Here is a 22048-nt window from a genome sequence, read left to right as displayed (position 1 = left end):
ACTCAAAGTCTTCTGTTGAACTTGGAAGGTTTTGCTCATACATACCACCCTACTGACAAGATCCATTTTTGGCCATGGAAATGACATTCTTAAATTCCTACTGGGATTATCTATACTTCAGATAGGGCTGCCTTTGCCATCTGGCAGTGTAGTGACACAAACACAAATGATGGTCTCAAAAAATGCTATAAATTACAGGTAAAATACATGAATTCACGATGGGAATCACAGCAAACTTCTCACAATTAGGATGAGCAGACCGCAGAAAGGGTCTAGTCTTTAAGAGAGGCTACAGTGTCAGCAATGCAGTCAGTGGGCACATTGGCTAATGGGTATATTCTGCATATATAATTCCAGGGAGAGGAAAAATAGAAACTGAGCAAAACTCTCCCTCCAGTCAGTGGAAACACAGAGTCCTGCTACACTTTCTAATAGAGAGAAGAAGAAATCCTAGTGGTAAAATTCTCATGTGTGGAAGACATGGCACTGCAGTTCACAGAGCTCCCAAGGTATGAGAGTAAAGACCCTCGTTCACACACTTTGAAGGCCAACAGCAGGCATTACCTGCTGTGGGATGGAAACCACCCACCTAGACCCACTGCCCTTAATACACAAGTCATTCAGGTAGCACTTAAACATAATGAGATGGCTGCAAGATGCTTCAGTTTCAGATTCTGATGTGTTTTGCTGAATGCTGAATTTCCTCAAAATAAATCAATGATAACATCTTTGCTACCACTTGAAACCTTTTCCCAAATTGATCACCAATAGCTATCCATTCTTTTTTCTGTTGGGTATAAAAATTTATTTTATTGCTTTCAAAGCTTCCAGTTGCTTTCAAGGTTTCCAGTTTGAAAGAGATATTATCAAACCTAAAAAAAAGCCATCTTTTGACTTGCTGGACTGGAGGCGCATTTGAAAAACAAACTGTAGCAATACATCCTACGAGATGCTCAGCAGCTTTGTCTTTGACAGCCTACAGGCCCTATGCCTTCTGCACCATCAGAAGCAAGGGGCAGGAGCTCTGTCTTCAAGCCAGGTGTTACAACAACTGTTTTCCTTTTAGTTTTAAATGAATATTGCAAGAGCAGAAGAAGATAAAATTGACTACTGCTTTAATAAGAACCCAAATTTACCCTGTTAATGCAATACAGTGTAAATTCTCTTTGGAAAGAGTTTCCAAAGATTCTCTTTGGAATCTTATTACTACAGAAACAAATATCTCATTAAAATATACCTTTTTTTCCCCTGAAAAAGAAAACCGATTCATCACAATCTATTATTTCAAGATATCATTATTTTAATTAAACTCTTATTTTACCCATATCAAACTTTTAGTAACTGCATCTTCTCCTTCAATGTTTTTCTGTCCCACTTAGATTTAAAACATTGCTAATAATCACCATCTCCCATTTGAGTACTTAGGTGTGTAGCACAGGCCAAAATAACCTCCATTTTCTTAAAGGTAATGAAACTATTTAAAACCTACAACTATTTTCATTTGAGCTCTTATTTCAGTTTTTTATTTCTATCTGATCCACGTGCCAGAATTTTGCAGAATGAAGGAAGCGGATCTGCAAACACTGTTAGCTAGCAGCTGTTCAGACAAAAAACCACTCCTGATTTATTGCCATCCCACAGAGGGAGAACTAAGTGCTCCTCAGCAACAGCTAGCTAGCCAGTAACCCACACGGTAGACTAGTCAGGGGAACTCATACAATGCCTTTTATTTCTTGACCACCTGCTCTCCCAACATTTGCACGGGGTCACATCTGTAACATAGTGGGAGAAGGGCAAATGAAGCACCACCAGCAAAACCAGTTGCTACTATCCTGATGGTGCAAACAATAAGGAATGTTAGCACTTCAGAAAGGGCTAGGGAAATTCAAAGACACCAAATCTGTAATTAGGGTAAAAAAGTACCATGATTTAAAAAAAAAAATTAAAACAATTACAAGGAAGTTTAAGATCTGAGGTCAACAACACAGTAAAGTCTTCTGAATATTTTATAAATTTAAAAATGAAATATTAATTACCGACCTTAATGCCAAAGTGTAGGTTCCAGGTTGCCTTTGGCTTTCACGAATGAGATAGCTTCCCTCTGCAACACTTAATAATTGGTCAGCTTCCTCCCTCGAGATCATCCCATGGAATCTAAGGAACAAAAATTTTTTTGAAACCCATGCCTTTTCTCTCTTAAATCACCTTTTGCTCTTCTTTTAAAAAGCACCAGCCACAGCAATTAAAAAAGAAACAAACATTAAAATGACTGATTTGCAGGAACCTACAGCTTAAATTAATCTCCCTTTCTGCCTGTATTTGAAGTCACTTTAAATGGTTTAGAAAGGCTTCTAGGAAACAATATCTATGAAACAACTATATTGCTTTTTAAATCTGCATCTATCAATTTAATATGTAGAAATAAATCCATTCTCTCCTGCTGGCTTCACATGTTTTGTGCCAGTGGCATGCAATCAAACATTCTGAAGCATTCAAGGATATTATATGCAATCCCCAAGATTTTAGCAAGTTGCCATAATCTCAGTAATTACTGGTGTAATAACCTAGCAACACTACACATCTTTTACCAAAATAAACCTAAGTAAGGTCTTTGTTTCTCCACACTAAATCTAACCATCTTTGCCTTAGCAACCTAAACCAGAAGACACATACAGACTGTACATTTGTGATCCAAATATCTTTTTCCTACACAGAAACACCTTTTTGCAAAGCCAGCTGGAAGGGGAGGTAGAAAAAGATAATCCTTTGAAAGTACAGAAACACATGTATGTTTTTCTCACTCAGTGAGAATATAGCACTCAGTGATATCCATTATCCATCAGAAACTGCAGCTGCAATTTTAGGCAGACAAAAGCAATGGTACTGCAATAACAATTTGATGGCGAGCAAAGGGACACTGCTGTAAAACATACAGAAGAAACACGGCACAGAGTAAACACTTGCCACCTTCTGTAACTAGTAACAACCAACATGTTCAGATAAACCACTTTTAGAGGTGTATGTTACTTACTCTCTTCCATAATATTTGGGTCTGTTCTCTACCTAGAAGAAACAACAGAAATTGTAATGTTTCATAACAAGAGAACATATACAGCAAGCATACTGTCCACAATATAGTATTAAAAATAGAGAGGGATATAATGTGAAAGTACAGACAAAAATCATCTACTATCCAGAATTTCTCCTGTGATTAGAACATAGGGAAACCATAGGTAGGCCTTCAGGAAACACTGCACTTCTGAATGGCCTGGAGTGAGACAGGATGAACCACTTGGATCATGTCATCCTCAGGACTCCGCATATACAAACTGATGGCATTGAATATTTCTTGTACAAGCTGCCAAAAAGGGACAACAATGTTTGAATTTCATTCATGTAAGTGCACAGTATTGTTGAGTGCACTGATAGAGTGAAACATCTATAGAACACTTAAATTTATAGGTTACCTTCCATCACAGAGCTGCTGGTGCCACTGCTGAAGGAAATAAAGCCACTACCATATCCTCTCAGAGTGAGGGCAAATGGTTAATTAAAGTGGCTAAATTAAAGTGATCAAGTGCCTCAGCCTTGTACTTCTCAACTTTATTAAACTATGTGATCTGTAGTATCAACTAAAAGATCTCAACAACAGGTATGCATGTGTTATGTTGTGTAACTCCAATCTGACTGTGCTCTAGAGACCATACTGCATAAATGCACACAAAATGCAAGGGTGTCAGATTGCAATTTGCCTGATAATTATTTTGGATGAAATAATGCATCTGCATTTTTCCAGGACGTTTAGAGCTAAGTGAGGAATGGTAGACCTCCCAGAAATCGGCTCAATAATCTAAACCACCAGATTATCCTTTCTTGTTAAATTTAAAGGAGGAAACTCTTTGGGGAGTAAAATTCAACAGTTATGCAACCTGAGCTACAAAAGTATAAAACAATTCAGCTATACTGAAACATAAAATACAGTAAACTGCCAATTCAGTTTCTTTTTTCCATCTTTTCAACAGAAAGCCTATTAATATTAGCACTTTTCTCCAATTATTTCAGTGGAGTATAAAGATTTCAGATGTCCAAAACAACAAAAACCGACATACATCCTGATGTACAGTCTAAGAACAATTCTTCCACATTCCCAGTAAATAAAAAGCTATTGTGATGGTTCATCACTTTTGAAAAAACATTCCATCACTGAAAAGATTTATCTTGTTCTAAAAGATTTCCTTTTCCTTTATAAGAGCAAACAAGAGTTGACTGGGGTTATAACTGTTTTCAAAGGGCCTGAAGAGACTTAATAATTTCAATAAAGAAGAAAGGTATTAAATTTTTTTTTTTTAAAATGTAGGCTATTTCTTAATAAGAAGATAGCAATACGAACAGAGAAAAAGTGAAAGCATTTTATTGTTGATATTACAGAAACTTGCAACAATTCCTAACTAAACCCTTAAGCCAAGACACTAGGTTCAGGCAGTTATTAAAAGAAGAATCCTGTCATGAATAAGATTTTGTTGTCTGTCTACTGAGATTTTATATTTATCTCAGCGAATTTATATGACAGAATTGGAAAATTTATAAAAGCAAAGGCATTCATTTTCAGAAATGGATTACTAATGTGACAGAGCATCTTCAGAGTACTTGCAATTCGTAAGACAATTTATAATATACTCTGTGTGCAAACATTTGAAAGTGTGAATTAGCAGAAGACTGAAGCAAAGCATGAGAAAAAAAGCTGCACTGGACTTCCAGTTAATTGTAGCTGGGCTTGCAGTTCATCTTGGTGGATGATGAGTTAAAAAGGAAAATAACTACGTCTGTTAACTCTGAGTCTCTACTGATCAGTTTTACCAACTTGCAAAAAACCTTTAGTATAAATGTTGAAGTGCAGCACTGTCTGCTTGTATAAGACTTAGTACAGCTGGAACCTCAATTCACTGAGTTTTATTGCCTGTTTGTGTTTTGGGTTTTTTTCCACAACTTTTTACATTTATGATAATATTAGGGTTTTTTTGACATCTAGATTGAATACATACATTAAGACTTTAAGGAAATTCCATCAGAACTCAGCAGAGGCCTTGTAATTCATTCAGAATTAGCTGGGCTACATATACAGTGCAGTTCATATGTACTCAAAAACCCACACAGATTCCCTGTAAGCCAAATTTACCATGTAAGACAGTAAACACTGTTCTCCAGCTTCCCATAAAAAGTGCTTTTACATCAACTATACTCCTAGCAAGTCAGACATAGCGTTTGTTCTTACTTTAGGTATCCTTAGCTGCACCAGAACCAGAAGTAACATGCAGCTTTTTTGGTCTTTTGTGTCTGCCTGGACTTCACAAAGTTCCTGACTGATCATATTCTACATAATTAATTCTACAATTTAGAATCACAGGCACCCATGTATCCTCCCATTGTACATGAGCACTGAAAGCCAAAACATTTTAATTTAGAAGCTTCATTAGTCTAACTTTAACAGCCAGTCATCCTTAAGGAGACAAAACCAAAACATCCATCTGGACTGGAACTAAAACCCACCTAAGAAAGGAAATACATTTTTAAATAAGATCAAAGCCATAGCAAGAAATTGGTCATTTTAGCTAAAACTGTTAGCTGAAAATACAGTATAATTATCCTCTGCAGAGTTTCTTTCTGATTTGGAAGTATTTCTGGACTAAAGTATCATTAAGCACAAGTAAAGGCAACCTTAAGTACTTAATTTTCTCTGTATCCTGCAAAGATCAGCTGAACGCTCTCTTTTGACTTCTCCAGACATTTTATTTATGGGAAAAAATTCCTATTGCTGTTTGTTTCGCTAAGTTTTAAAAATTGCTTCTAACTTAGGAAAAAAAAAGGTGAGATATTTGTTTTCAGTGTGTATACTTGTATATCACTGATGCAGAGGCCAGAGGAAAAAAATACGGTCTCCCTATGATACCTGCAAGAAACACAAAAATCAACAAGATATCCACCATTGTTTAATTTCTGATTTTTTCAAACTGAGGTGTGAAATCAAGGAAACCAAATTTATAAACAGGTAAGTGGGGTAGATTTGGCAAGTACCTTACAGTAGCCATTCCTTTGGAAAAGAGCTTAGCTACCACGAAATTTGGGAAGTCAACCTGGTCGAATATCCTACAGAAAAAGCCACCTTACAAACAGCTCTAACAAGGATGTGCATTATATATGCCCATCTATATGTTTATAACAGACCATTTTCACAATGCTACACAGAGATGCTGTTTGATAGGCTTCTTAACTACTAGCACTGAATTAGGATGAAGCCTCCCAATAGGACAGAAAAGGCCAGTGCTTTTAATTATATCCATAATACATAATTTTTCATATAGTTATTTAAAATTTAGCATGCAATGCTTTCATATAGCAGTCAAGGATGCCCTAAATATGCCTGCACATGCATATGTAAAAGATTATATGCACAAAAATTACAAATTTCGTAGAGGAAATACAATATTAATTGGACAAACAACATTATAATTTGGATGCAAGCCTCATGCAGAAGTCAGATATCCTTAGAATGTTATGGAATCATCAACTTTAGCCTCACAGAATGCTAAAAGCCTTGGCTCTGCTGCACCTTCACAATAAAAAATCCCAAATGAATGCAATGCTCTTTTACTTCTGAGCCCTTCCACTGATCTGTGTGTTGCTCTAATATGAAACTGGTGTAGCAGAGCAGAAACTTGAATTCTTTGTATTTGAGAAGCATTTCATGTTAAGTAGGTCATTCTGTTGAATACACCTCTCGGTATCAGCACTTGTACAACGTGTGCCTTTGCACATTAAATAAAAGGTTGGGGTTTTTATGGTGTGATTTCCAATTATTCTTTAACAAGCGCTTTTTTCCCTTAATCATCACTTTTGCTTATGTCAACAAGTGGATTACAGTAAGGCAAGAAGAGCAATTTTTGTGCTAATACCTCACCAAATTACATATTGTTCCCTCCTACTGACCTCTTTGATGTTCTCAGGACCAAGATTCTTTTCCTAATATTTATGAATTTGTTTATACAGCTGAATAATTCAACCACTTAGGAAAAGATTCTGCTCCCCACTGACTCATGCATGGCTGCTAATAGAAACCCAGCTGAGAAAGAACAGATCACAAAGCTCAACACAAGCAGAAGAGGCTGAGACTAGAGGGAAAGGTTAAACAAATTACTGCTCGCTGAATATATTTTCACTTCAAATCAGCTCAGCTGCATAAATTGTTCAACACTTATAATGAAAACCAGTTATGTGCATTATAAAGAATTAATGCAGAAGTAGGAAAATGCACACCGATACCATATTCTTTCAATTTTACCTTTATTAGATAAAAATAAGCTTCAAAGAACTTTTTTGAAAATAACCTGATTCTTTAATGATAAAATGTGTATTTAATGTGTTCTGTTCTGCAGCTAAATATCTGGAACTGACTGATTCTTTGATAGTTCCATTTTATCAATTCTCACTGGTTTCTAAATCTGCAGCTTTTAGTTCTTAGTTTCTACAACAATGTTCATGGTGCAGACACAGGCTTACGCTGCGGAGTTCAAGAAGCTATTTTAAAATACAGAATATCTCATTTTTCTGTTCGCTCTGACACAGGGATAGTTTTACACTTACGTAAAGTTTGTCATATGTTATCATCTTGTTTTGGAATAAATTCATAGAAATATGACATTAAAGGCACTAATGTGTTGCCTTTCTTTTTTCAGTGATGACAGGACTTAGCAGAGTGTTTTGATTGTTTGTGGTACTTTTGCCAATCTCCCATTAACAGGCTATCAGTTCATAGAATTAGACCCGGAGGACCTCTCTATGTAGGGATGCAGTGAGATCAGGTACCCTCCAAAGAGCCTGGATGATTAGTTCATGCAGGACAGCACTCACCCATGGCAAATATTCCTTTGTAAACCAGTCCAAGTTTTCAATTTGCTACCTGTATAGCTAATAAAATTTTCTAACTTAAATTCAGTGATAATGAGCATGAGAAAGTTGTAGTACTCAGTGTGATTCGTATTTGAAGAAGTTTTACACAGATGCTTCTACATTTGGCTGGCAAGAGTAAGTCTCTTGTTTGATTCTAAAAAGAAGACAATCTGTATCTGATCAATAGCTGAAAGATTTTCAGCACTCCAGAGGCAGGAGACATTTTTAATTTTCATATACTGAATACACATTTATGTCTGCTTATTTGACCAGATAGGCTAATAGTATTCTGAGAAATAGTACAAAGGAGAACTTGGTATAAAATCTGCTTGTGACTTCTTATCACCTAGGGCAAAACGACCCCAAAGCAATTCTCTGCAGCCAAACTAGCATGGGATATAATGCCAACAGATCTTGCTGAATATACCAGACTTCTTTTATCAGTTTACAGTTTCTTCTTGACTACAGGGTACATATACTTTGTGCAGCTGACATGCAAAATATTTATGAGCATTACACTATAAGTCTGCTACTATGGGGGTAAACAATAGCAAGATTCCGAGATAAGACTCAAAAAATAAAAGGCTACAGTGATTATTGTACAGCTGTAACATCAGCACCTCAATGAACAGTGTCAGAAAAAACCTACCAAAAATCCCTTGAAGTGTTTTACAATACACAAATACCTACACATACTACCACTTCTTCCACCAGGGAAATACTTTTGATGAGAGGAAGAAAAAACCAACTGTCCAGCAGCACTTTACAACAACAAACACAATCCACTGGAGGAAAGGAATAAAATACTTTATCCAGATGAGCACTCTGAACAATCATAAACCAGTACTGTAAGACTAAGCTTTTACAAGAATTCAGATACTTTGTATATTACTGTAATGAAACAATGTATCATAGAGAACACACAAAATAGAAGAGAACCTTCTTAATAATGTTGCAATGGGAATAAAAAACTGGAAAACCTTCCTTTTCTTCACAGCTCAGATCTTATCTTCTGTACTTTCCTTCAAATCTCCATCCCAATTTATTTTATGTACATAAGATACTTGCACAACAATTTTAACAAGAATACCTCTGTTTGGACACTCATTAACAGTAGAAACCCTTGTCAAAACAAACTTTTTGCTAAAATTCCTGTAAAATTCGTGTGTTGTTCTTTTCTATAGCTATATCTTTCCTAAGTGCAATAAGTTACAGCTATACCTTTTTTAAAAACACAAATCTATCAAATTCACAAAGGAAAGCAAGCATGCTTCCACGAAGTGCAGTATTTCACTTTTGTTAAATTTCTGTTTTATTTTAAAAATTTACAGACTACTTCACAGAATCACAATTGGGCATTTGAAGAGACAACAGAGAAACACCCATTTAATTCTGTCAAGTAATTCTCCTTGTGATCTAAACTATAAGCTATTATTGTTCCAGACAGTGTTAGATCTCTCTGTATTTATTACTACATTGAAGCAACTAACATGTCTCAAAGATTAATTTTCTTTCTCTTGGCAAAGATTAAATTTCTTTTTCTCTTGATAAAAATACTCAATTTTTATTGTAGCCATGTAATAAACTTCAGTTATTCAGTAAGAGCTGTGTGTTGTAATACTGCCTAACATTTCAGAATTTTTGAAACTGAAATTAATGTCTCCCAGGTTCCTAACTGAAGCTGCAAGACAGATGTAGTTATGAGTAAATCTTGCTGGCACCCATGTTTGTTATCAGTTAAACCCTCCAGCACCACAGCTCTGGAGAGGTGCTGTTCTGTTGAATGGGAGCTCAGGGCACACTAGAATTTGGGGTCTGCCTCAACAGCTGACACCACGAGCAGGTGCTTCTGTATCACTGTCTATCAACAGGATCCCATAGTTACCAGTTCAGTCTTAAAATCTGTGGCTCTGCATAGCTTAGCTCCTGCTATTAATGAGTCTTAAGTATTATGACTCAAATAACAGCACCAGGGTTCAGTCTTCCCTCTGCTCATTTATTTTACACATCTAGCAGTGATGTCTGGATAAACAGGTACATAGTCCCCCTCTACAGCTCTGCTCTTGCTTCTTTGAATTTCTGACCCAAAAAGGAGGAGAAAATGTGTGTTTCCATGTATCTAAGAATCAAAAAGTATTAAATGATTCTCAGGTATACACATGATACTCAAAATGCTTTTAATTCCATTTTTAGACCAAATGGATTTCCAAGTACCAGTGCCCCCAAGGCTACTCGCTCCAATCACAGCACAAAAAGTGTCCCAAAGAACCACTGTTGGGGTTGGACACAATTAAGTATAGACATAGAATTACTGGACTCTATAATAAACTGAATGTCATAATACCTACCTCACGAGTGCAGGTTATTCTTCTAGGATGAGGAGCTTCCTGTTGCAACTGATACACTGGGAGGAGGCAGAAGTTAAACTCTAATTAATACAGAATCGTTGCAGTAGTTAGACATTTTAACATTAAATATTGCTGTTTAAATAAGGAGACTTTCTGCAAAGTTTAATGCAAGGATACTAAGGATACCAAAGTCTCAAAATTTACCAATATGTGTTCAGAAAAAAGAATGTTACTAGCCAAAACAGGATATTTATTTTCTTTACAATTAATTGATCAAGTAATATGGAATAACTAGGTGAGACCAGTTAAGTTTCCAACAAGAAGATCAGAAAAAGAATCATACTAAACACAAATTAAAGTTTATTATATGTCAAATCGGGCTGCTGTCAGACTTTCTTCAGTAAACAGATGGAGCCCCATCCTACTATGCTGAGCACACAGTCATATGTCAAGACAAGAATCACTGAAAACTATGCAGTATCACTCTGCTTTTGCCACTGTTCAGTGATGACCTTTCTGAAGAAAGAGAAAGATGGCCTTTGCATTTGCAGATCAAAAGACATCAGGAGTTGAGCAGCAGAGTAAAACACTTAAAGCCCAAATCAGGACATACACTTACTTACATTTACATCTTCTCTCCTCCTTTTTCTCTGTTTTTAAAATAAGCTTCGTCACACCACAATAGATCTTAGGAACCACACATAAATTTCATGGTACTAGTATGTGCAGACTTTCTAATATAATACCAACTTCTACCCCAACTGAGTGTGGTTTGGCAAGTCTCCTTCAAAATGAGGCTGTCAACACTAAGTTAGTATTTGAACAGTACTCTAGAGCTGAAAAAATTGATGTTTGGAATTGTAATCTTTCAAAGTTAAATTATGTTTCAATTAGTACTAATACCAAGGTCTAATAACATGTGTTATCACCTTCTTAAGGTATTAAGACTATACAGTAACAAATACGATTTGACTTCATTACACTTCTCATTTGATTACAAGTCTTTTCCACTGGCAAATGCTGTATTTATGGGCTAAGTTACATTGGAATGGAGAAAATGGCAAGATGCCAGATGATCACAGAATCATAAGATAAACTGGAAAAAAACACTGCCTTTGTTCCACACAAAAAAAGCTAATGGTTTTTCCTGTTGTTACTAAAATCGATCCTTACCATTTGGTATTGGTAATACAAGAATGATTTTTGCAAGTGATGAAGATCAGCACATTGGTATATAAAAATGCAGTTTGCATTTCAAGCATAGCACGACCATTTATTTTGCCAGCAGTTCCCTAGCTTTTACTGTAAAAGCTGTGTTTGATGGCACCAGGCCTTGTCCATATCTAATTCTGAAAACTGCAGGGCCAAGTTCAAAGAAAAAACAAATAAAATTACAGATCAAGTATGGATTTTTCTGAATTTCAAAGAAGAGCGGTGGAGACTTACAATGGGCATGGCCTACAGAAATTGGTTGAAAACTGAGAACTGTTTTCCACCTTACTTCAAGCCAGGTTGAAAAGATTTTCTGAAAGGAAATTATTTTTCACCAATGGCAGTACTCCTCTTCCAGCAAGAAGCACAGCAGGTTGACTAGTTAAGTTACAAAACAGGATGCCTATCCCTCCTCCTCTAATTGATGTATGCAATTCAAACCGTTCAACACCAGTTTCCTTGCTGTAATTATTGCCAGGAAAGTCAAAGAAGACATTCCTCTTCATCTGTCATGAGACAGAAACATAATCAAACCCTGTGATTCTGAGCTTACTTCTGAACCACATGAAGGGTTCACCATGGCAGGCAAACAATGATGTTGTAGGAGAGTGGGTGCATACACATTTGCATGTGCCTATGCTTTCAGCTCCTGGCAAGGTGCCAATGAAAACTGGGTATTTAGAGAGCTTGTACCTCCCCATTACAGATTATGGCAGGGAACAAAACAAACAAGGAAGCAGTGTTCCCCAGTTCACAGAAGGTACACTGAAAAAAATACTTTAAACTGCTCTCTTAACACTTACTCTCTTTCTAACCATGGTTCTCACCAACCCTTTAAGAACACTCCCATATCTCTGACTGAAAAGTCTCCCACTGCAGGATGGAAACCTTTTGAAATAACTACATTTTATCAGGTGCTAAATCTCCCCAACCTTTAGAGGGGACATTTTCATGGTGTAAAATGTTGCTTGAGCAAATCCTTTATCCAGCCTGAAGACATCAAGCTGAATATATACAAAGTAACGCAAGTGTAAGTCTGATGTCCCTAAACTGCTAAGTGTGTTATACACACAAACATTCTGCTTTCAAAATCTGCTTTTCACAGAAGACTCTTCTTTCTTGCTGTGTTTCCTTGAGTCTCAAAATGTCTTACATCTTGGCTTTTCTATCTACAAAGAACTAGAATTTGTATGTGAGATACTATGGGAAGCTGAGATGCCCTTTTACAGTGCCATTTGTCTCATGTTCTCTTCTATGTCCCTGAACCTTCATTAGCCCAGCCAAACAACAGGTCATTCCTTTAAGTGGAATTCTTTTGTATTTAAAAATTTAATGTTGGTTGCCATTTGTCTCATGTTCTCTTCTATGTCCCTGAACCTTCATTAGCCCAGCCAAACAACAGGTCATTCCTTTAAGTGGAATTCTTTTGTATTTAAAAATTTAATGTTGGTTGTGCTTTTTTATGGGTTTGAGTTTTTTGGTTTGTGAGGAGTTTTTTTGTGGTTTGTTTTTTTTTTTTTTTTTTTTTTTATTTTTAAATAAAACCCAGCAAGTTGTGAAGTTCCCGAGAGAGTGGCACTCTGATCTCAGGGCAATGCACCTGGACTGTTGTCCTGCTCACCTGACTAAGGCAGCTGCAAGGCCAGCTTCCTCTGGGCTAGGGCACACACACTGAAGAGTTGCAGAGCCCAGACCAGCAGGCTTCAAAAAACCTGCTTGTGATTTGTCATGCCAGGCCAAACAAATGCTCTTGTTTTACCACATAATTTTATGCACAATGTGAGCAAGCATTATGCTTGCTCACACTCAAGCCATATAGTTATTACAACTAAGGGCAGCATGGTTATAAAAAGCAATAATATTACATCAGCAAATTCTGGAGGCAAACAATTTATTTTGAGTCTTTTTCTAACCAGTTCAAGTCTCAGCTCTAGTAATGCAAGGTACTAGATCACAAGGTACCTTAAAAGTTTGTAAGGTCACCAACTTTAAGGCATGAATAGAATTTATGTGAACCCTGGTCTAGGCAGCCAAACCAATATAAATCAGACCAACCAGGAGTGGGACAACTTAGTTAATAACGTGCAGAGAATCCACTACTCCAAATAATCAATGCTCACTTGTCCTTGGAGGTTGTTCAACTGCACTATCTCTAAGCAGCAATGAACCCCTTGATGCTTCTTAAACTCACATTCTGATGAAAAGAAAAATAAGTCTTTTAAAGCACCCAAGCAAAACTTTTTCAGCTCTGAGTTGGAGAAAAAAAGCGCTGAGATACTTACAGTAAGATTTCCAAACAGGTGGTCTGTATTCATCAGTATCTGAAAGAAAATAAAAAATCTTAATGTTGTGTGGGAAACATTTTAACACAGAAATAACCCTGCAGACGCACTTGCAGAATTATTAAGCTAAATACTGCACATAGGTTCTAAATTATTATAGAACAACCTGTTACAAGTTCCCCCCTTACTCAAACTAAAACCATGAAAAGGTATTTCTTTATCCAGCTAGAAAAACTAAAGAAATACATTTGCAAAATGGCAAACACGCAGATCAGAAGCCAACATACTGTGAGGGGGAAGGGGAATTCATATTATTTTACTATACATATATCTATAAATTCTATTTTAAACTACATCAGAAAGATTTTTTTTATCTCAATTTATATTCCAATAAATGGGTTTCCATGCAACTTATTCCTATCATTAGCTTTTTCCTCTTCTGGACAGCAATTAACAACTAAAATAAAATCAGAGTATGAAAGTACTGTGAAATATTTTGAAAAAAAGAAGGACTTTACAATCTCTATTTGGAAGTAGTGAGTATGTATTAAAAGTACCAACATAATTTTAATCCCAAATTTTAATTCTCAAATCAAATAAAAATAAAATTTCAGTGTCTTCTACGTTTCTGTCACCCTTATGACTCGCTGACAACTAATCTGACATTTTGAGCTCAGGGTTATGATGCAAACTTCAACTCTGATCCACTGTTTTACCACTCTTGACCAGCTTCAGTTTTGATGCTACAAGTCACTGAGGCTTTCTGCAAGACGCTGTGCTCTCTGCCTCTGAGCTGGTCAGAGTTACTCCATACTCATAACACTACAAGGTCACAAGCTGAGCCAACCACACACCCAGCCTTGCTGTCTGAAGCCTCTTCTGACTGCAGCATTCATATCTGAGCTCTGTTTGCAGTTCTCTGCTTGCTGTAACTACCTGCTGCAGCCAACAACCCCCAAATTTCTAGGTTTTATTATAAGGTTACATAAAGATCAAGCAATCTGGGAACCCGTTGCCTGAATTTTAGCCTGAGTGGCATCTACACTTGAGAGTCCTTAAGGCCTGCAAAACTAAGCCTGAAGCACAGAAAGGATTTTGCTTTGCCTCCCCTTAGGGTAAGGAATCTGTCTTCTTCAGATACTTGCTGTTGTCCATTTCTCCCACATATAGTCATGCCAAAAATCTCTAAATTAGAGCTTAGTGGAACAAGGTATTTTCCAGTTTAATTGACACAGGCTTGCTCAGATCCTCTCAGCACACTCTCTGCCCTGCCTGTACTGTAATTTTTTACCCTGTATTTTAGCTCTACACATGAAGAGGATGCAGTCCTTGCAAACTACCTTGGTGGCAGTGGGTTTTATGAATACAATCCATTATGACTTTATTATTGAGGTAGCACTCAATTAAACTGCCATCCCCCAGAATATGATGAGTTTTGATCTTTGGAAGGTCCTGCAGATGCTCTACCACGTCCTGTGGATTGGTCAAAACACCTTGAATCTGCAGAGAGACCTTAAGCAGCTTGCACTGTACTATGGCAGTAAAAGCAAATCAGCAGCAACAGATGCAGCCACAGTTATTCATTCCTACTTTGATACCTTTAATTAAGGTAGTGCAAGTCGATTCATTCCAGAAGCATTGTAATGTGATCCCTTAGCAATGCAATGTCACATGGAAAAGGGGCAAAATTTCTATGTAAAAATAATAGCTTTAGTCCCAGAAGACAACTCTTACCCCACTAGCTGAATTCGCTTTTGCTATACTCTGTTTTTTGGCAATACATGCACCCACTAAATTTACAAATAAATAATCTAAGTAAAGGACAACACACTGTATTTGCAAAATATGAGCTGACTGTTATGAAAATACACATATCCTGGCAGTCTAACCTATACTTGCTCACACTCAAGCCATATAATTGTTGCAACTAAGGGTAGCATGGTTATAAAACTAAAAAGCAACAATATTTGTGCCAAACAAAAAACCTCAAACCTTGTTAAAGTCAGGCAAGAACAGCAGTAACTTTCATACAACAAACATTTAACATTCAGAAATGGGAAGGAATGATTTATGTTATGCAGCTGTGCACAGGATTTTATTAGAAAAAAAATCTGCCAGTGAGCTTTATTGCCTTTACAGTGTGAGAATACCCTCCGGCCATCCGCATGAGGTAATGAAAAAACAAAAGGTCATTTCTATTGTGATTTTTTAAAAAAAGTTATATAAAACACTGTAGTAGCAAGTACAGCACAGTAGCAACGGTGAAGCAGAGGGTCTGTAGTGTTAGTTTCTGTGCAAGAATGTTTCTATTACTAAAACTATCCCACTACACAAATATGAAATAAGAGAAGCATAAACACAACCCCTGTCTATTAGTTACCCCTTTTAAAAGATTAACTGATGTGGTCGCATTTAACACATCATCAGTATTTTGAAATGCATTATCAAGAGAAGGGCTTGATTTTCAGACAGTTCAGGCTTTCATGTTTGGCATCTCCAATTAGGCATCTGAAAAGCACTTTAGGGCATGATAAAAAACCCACAGAAAATGCGGAAGCCAAAATACGTTTTCTCACTAATGCTGCACCACTTTCTAATTAACACAATCAACTCTACGCTGTCAGTTCTCAGATTTTTTCACAGTAGCTCAGCTCTGCTAAATGTTTCCAGGATAAAATAATTTTCTATAAGCTGTGCATCACGTTTTAACCAACTGCATTTTCTGCCTTAAGCAAGATGCAATTCAGCTTAAAGCTACACTTCTCCAAAGGCCTAGAGCACTACAGATGACATAAATACCTAAACTGATGCTACCAGCTCTGTGATCCCACCGGCATTGGTGAGATTTTTGCCAGTATGGGGGCGCTCTCATCAGCAAGGACTCTTTAGATCACGGACACTGTCCATGTACATAAATCCAATTTCAAACAGAGACCACCTTCAAGCTGACAGATACCTTCACTCAGAATTAGCTGAGCTACATACACAGTACAGTTTGCGTAAAAAGCCACATAGCTTCCCTGTAAGCCAAATTTACCATGTAAGACTGTAAACACTGATCTCCAACTTTCTGTAGAGCTTCCAGCAAGCATTGTTACACCAACTTTACTCCCAGTAACATGGGCATAGTGTTTGTTCTTACTTTAGCAAGACTTACAAGCAATATTTAAGGTCATCAGTTTCTATATGCAGAGTCCTATGGATGACAAGATCCAAGTGGCTCATCCTTTCTCACTCCATCTCAAGCCGTTCAGAAGCGCAATGTTTCTTCAAGATATACCTTTGGTTCCCCTATGTTCTAACCACAGGAGAAGTTCTGAACACTCAGCACTTTCTTGCCATCATCTTCTTGCCTCACAAACACACTTTTCCCTCCTCTCTTTTCCAGGACTTTGCCTTTCCCCCAGCCTCAGCACCCTTCATCTGCACGCAAGACCTCTCATCCTTAAGCAGTGCTTTGGTTTGCTTCCCACTGTTGTCCTGCTAGGATTCACCTACCAGCCCACTCAGCATCTCATTCTCAAGCCATCTCGTCTCATCTCATCTCTACTCAAAGTTTCCTTGAAATTTGCTTAAATGCAGAGAAAACAGAGATAGAAAGCCCAGAACAGCACAACAGGCAGCTCCTGGCAACAGCCAGAAATGTCACAGTGGGCAGGAGTGTTGCTCTCTGGGCCCAGCATGCCCTCCTTTGAACGCACCAATTCATGAAAAAAAAAAGGAAACTATGATCTTGGACACAAACCGCTGGCAATGAAGAACTGAAAAGCACAGAGTGACCATCAGAAATACACACTTCCACAGAAAAGGGCTTCTGCCAACAGACAATCTACAGCCATTCAGAAGTTCATATACAGACACAAACACTAGGAGAGCATCTCAGATTTTCCATAAACACAAACGTGACTAATTGTGACATTACAATGTGGTATTTTCCTTCTTTCTTACCCACTCTTATTTTATCCATTATATAAATCTGGACAACTGCAGTACTTTCAGTGTACATTTTAACTGCAGATATGAAAACTGTTACTATTGCCTCAAACTCTTTAGAGTGTTTGTCTTTGTGTATTCCTTTTACAGAAAGAATAAAAATGTTTACCTCTGCTTGAAATGGTTCTCTCTCCCCATCGAAGATCAGTCAGCTCTAGGGTAGAGGAGCAGCAGCAATTTAACTCTGCATGGTAACCCCATAAAGCAATGTAGGACTTAGAGAGATTTCCTGTAGAGAATTCAATTTTATTTTTGTTTTACTGGGTGTCATTCCCTGCAGCATGGTCATCTCTAACATCAGAGGGTAACGCTGTCTAGAAGGAAATAATCAGCTATCTGCTGACACAGCAGCTCTTGCCCCAGAGTTTGATTTTCTTTGATAATATCCCTATTGAACCCAAGTGAGGCCTCAGGTGGTGAACTTTGTGGAAGAGGCCAGTTCTCAGTAATGTGGACCAAACACCAATATCATCAGGAGAAAAAAATGTCTTATTTCACGTTCTGAACTGAACTCGGGCCAAAAAATGGTGTAAGTCACATTCTTCTGTAAGCTACAGCCTAGGCACTAACCAGAAAGCATTAGCATGTGTTGTGAGATGCTAATCTTGCTTTGTTTGGCAGCAGCATCTGTCAAAAATTAACTCCTGGAGAGATGCACAACCAGTGGACGTGGCCATTTGCTGACCCATACAACAGACTCCTTATTGTGCCTGAAAAACTTTTTCTAAAAAATTCCTCCTTCGCCCCAAATCTTCCTTATTAGCAACTTCTCTATGCCCAAAGGATGCATGTAAAAAAAAAAATAAAAAAATCACTCGACCTAGAGAAACAAAGCCATAATTATTGGCTGGTGAGATTATCAAGCCACAAAAAACCAGCCCAGTTGAACAGAAAACATAATTTCATCTCTGTTTTTCAGAGTACAAGTGCCAACAGCATTTCAGAAACTAAGCTCAAGTCATCACAAAATGTTTTCAGCAGCATTCAAGCAGGTCCTAGCAGTTAGGGCTTTTACACACTCCAACCAAAATAAAACTCAAACAGCATTGAGGTAATTAAAGGATGAATACAGTCACTGCCCTAGGCAGCAGCATTAAAACAGATGGGCTTCAACTCCATGGTTTCAGGGTAAATAGGAGAAGCCGATCATTGACTGCAGCAGCACTGGAAGGGTTCTGCAGAAGGCCCCGTGCAGCTGGCAGCAGGAGGGGAAAGTGATGGCAGGCAGCTTCTGGGAGGGGGCAGCAGGGTGGAGGGTGCAGAGAATGGCCAAAATAGCCCTGTCTATTGCATGTGTACTAAAGAAGGAAGGGGCACACACCAAATATCCTTCATCACTCCTAGACGAGACCTTGGGATGTGCATTTCTTTCTACAAAGTCCCTTTCCACCCCTCTGCTACCAGCAGCAGTAAGTTAATGACAGTCTGTAACGGGGTGGGGGGCAGAAGCAGCACCTCAGTGCAAAGAGCAAGCACCACACGTGGCTACACGTGCATTACACGAGGTCCTGTGGAATCCAACCCGTCCCCTGCTCTTGGCTTCAGGGTGCCACACACACACAAGCTGCCAAAGGCCATCTGGCATTTCATTTCAGTCGGTGCTCAATAAACCAGAGAGAAAGCTGAGGTCAGGCTTTCTTGCTTGGCATGAAATGTTTTCTTAGAAACAAATACTTCTTCAGCATTCAAGTCCATCACATGAATACGAAAAGGGAAATGATCCTCTGGCTCAATCTCAACCTGTCGTCACCTTTTGATAGTAAGGGGTAACAAACCATTTCTGACCAAAATATCTTGCACAGACTTACAGCACTCTTTTTAAGACATGTCAGGCAACTTTCTGGTATGTTGTCTTTTTCTTAAATAAAAACTATTACATTGTTATTTTACAAAAAATGTTGGGGATTAAAAGTCACTGAATAAATAATGTTAATCCAGAAGTAATGTTGCTTTATTAGCCCCTTAAAGCAAAGACATTAATGATAAGAACCTGATGGCATACATGGCCTGGAGCCATGTGGAAAGCATTAGGGTTTCACAACTAGTGTGTCACAGAATTTCCTTTGTTTATGGGAAGATCCCCACAGGGCTGAGAACACCCCAGGCAATAGAGCCACATTTTCTGCCAATTTCCAAATATACAATATGATACTCAGCAACAATGACTGATACTTCTAGACTGATACTTCTAGACTGATACTTCTAGACTGATACTTCTAGACTGATACTTCTAGACTGATACTTCTAGACTGATACTTCTAGACTGATACTTCTAGACTGATACTTCTAGACTGATACTGGGTCTTTGATGCTACTTCAATGTTATCCTTGGCACACAATTTCCTTTGAATTAGAAAAAAAAGCTTGAAAACTTTTAGACTCATAAAGGCTCTTCCTAAGGCAGTCAGACACCATTGCTGTAAGGAGCTTCAGTGCAAAAGCTTCCAAGTGAGCCATCTATTTCTCCACCTTTTCTGGGCAGAGAAAGACATCAGACAGGCATCCACTTTAACATGTGGGCAGACGTAAGAGCTCTGCCTGTGGTCCCAGCAGTGTGCAGACAGCTAACCCTCCCCATGGAGGATCCCCTGCTCTGAGCCCACTGTGCTGCTGACACAACCCACCCTGGTGGGGAGCTGCAGTGGGGTACCTGTTAAGTGTTAACTAAATCTCAGTCTGATCACAGAGACGAATTGCCTCTAGGACCAAAGGGGAGCTATTGCCAGCTTATGTGGGTTTGCCTTCTGTCAGTGGATGGCAACTTGCAGGCAGAGGACACAAGCAGCTGGCTCAAATACCTGTTTGCTGGGAAAGCTGGTACGCAAGAAAGGCCGTCCACCACTCAAGCCATCCACCCAAAGGGATGTGTCCAAGCCTTTGGGCAGAGGGACAGTCACCAGCGACAGCTCTCCTTACATAAAGTTCTACTGCTTGGCCTTGTCCTTTGGCACAGGCTACACTCCTTAATGCCCATAAATTCCCATGCACGTGGTCAGCTTTGGACTTTTAAAATTAAATGATGTTTGAGTTATCTAAGCAAGAAAATAGTTGAATGTATTTTCTTCTCTTTTCAAAGGCATTCGCATCTGGGAGGAGAACAAGATCACAATACAATCAAAAGGAAAGATAAAAACCAGTGAAAACAGGCACAGATAACAAAAGCATCCCTTTGGCTGCAAGATCACTACCTACACTGCGCTACATCACACACACTGTGCCCCAGGAATTTTTAACAGGACAAAAATTATTTTATATGCTCTTTCATCCTCACATGTTTTTGCTTTTACTACTGCAAATAAGTACAATTAGGTTTCTAATTAATCCTGGAGTTAAAATGATTAAGTGAAAGCCAGTGTGAACAATGCCCCAGAAAGCCACAAAGGCTAATACCATTTCTCCGATGTGACCAAGTGGGAGACAAGAAAGCACACTCAGCAAAAGTGAAGGGGCTTAAAGAAGGGCATGCTCTGAATAACTGCCTCAGTCTTGGGGGGGAAAGAGAACTCAGATCACATTGCCATTCTGGTTTCTACAAATGTCTGGTCTAGCAACAATAAATTCTGTGGGAATGCTTCTAATGGGGTTGAACAAGAGACCCACTAAAACCAGCCAGAGTCAATGCTTTTATTAGCAGATCTACTATTATGGCTCTTTATGAATGATGGAAATTTTAATAAGTAATATTTTGCCCATCACAAGCACTGTTGCTGTTTAAATGAACTCATCTTCTAAGTGATTAGACCAGTTGCAAATGATCCATTTCTGGATTTTCTTTTAACCAAGCAAGGGAAGCAAGTATTCATTTTCCTCCCCTTTGCCAGATAAATACTGACACATGACTGCATGACCGATGAGAATAAAAATTTTTAAATCCTTTACGACAAAAAAATTCAAATTAATTTAAATTTTAAGCTGGAATTTTCACATATGCAATGTTAATAAGCAAAACACAGCTGTTTTTCTTTTTGTCTTGACTGCAGTTTAATGGAGGGGTAGGGAAATACCCATGCCATGAAAGCACAGGTAGCTTACTGTTTAAGATAAGTTTCAAAACCTCTAGTATTATTTTTTAGTGTTGCTGAACATATAAAAATTAGATCTCCAAGAGGTAAAAAGATGACAAGTGCCACCTTGTGGGCATATAACAAAGACAGAATTAATGCTGCTGTTTCCAAGGGGGTATCTCTGCCTCCAGGCAACAGGCTGCAGCTGATTTTCAGTATTACTGGGAACACCAGCTTTGCTCCCTAAGATAAGACAGACACGATG

At 38.1% G+C, this 22048-nt stretch overlaps 1 protein-coding gene across 1 annotated transcript in view; it reads right to left on the bottom strand.

Moving 5' to 3' along the window:
* Positions 1–22048, bottom strand: part of CHN1 (chimerin 1) — a 99574-nt gene that overhangs the window by 63845 nt on the left and 13681 nt on the right. The window contains exons 2-5 of the mRNA XM_032692752.1: positions 13787–13825; positions 10293–10348; positions 3032–3063; positions 2041–2154 (exon numbers count right to left, since the gene is read on the bottom strand). Coding sequence (XP_032548643.1) covers positions 2041–2154; positions 3032–3063; positions 10293–10348; positions 13787–13825 — 241 coding nt within the window. The remainder of the gene's footprint in view (positions 1–2040; positions 2155–3031; positions 3064–10292; positions 10349–13786; positions 13826–22048) is intronic.

The sequence above is a fragment of the Chiroxiphia lanceolata genome, chromosome 7, assembly GCF_009829145.1.
Source record: "Chiroxiphia lanceolata isolate bChiLan1 chromosome 7, bChiLan1.pri, whole genome shotgun sequence".
In the NCBI taxonomy this organism is placed as follows: domain Eukaryota; kingdom Metazoa; phylum Chordata; class Aves; order Passeriformes; family Pipridae; genus Chiroxiphia; species Chiroxiphia lanceolata.
The sequence above is the reverse complement of the archived record's forward strand: the minus strand, read 5'-3'. Positions and strand labels throughout refer to the sequence as shown.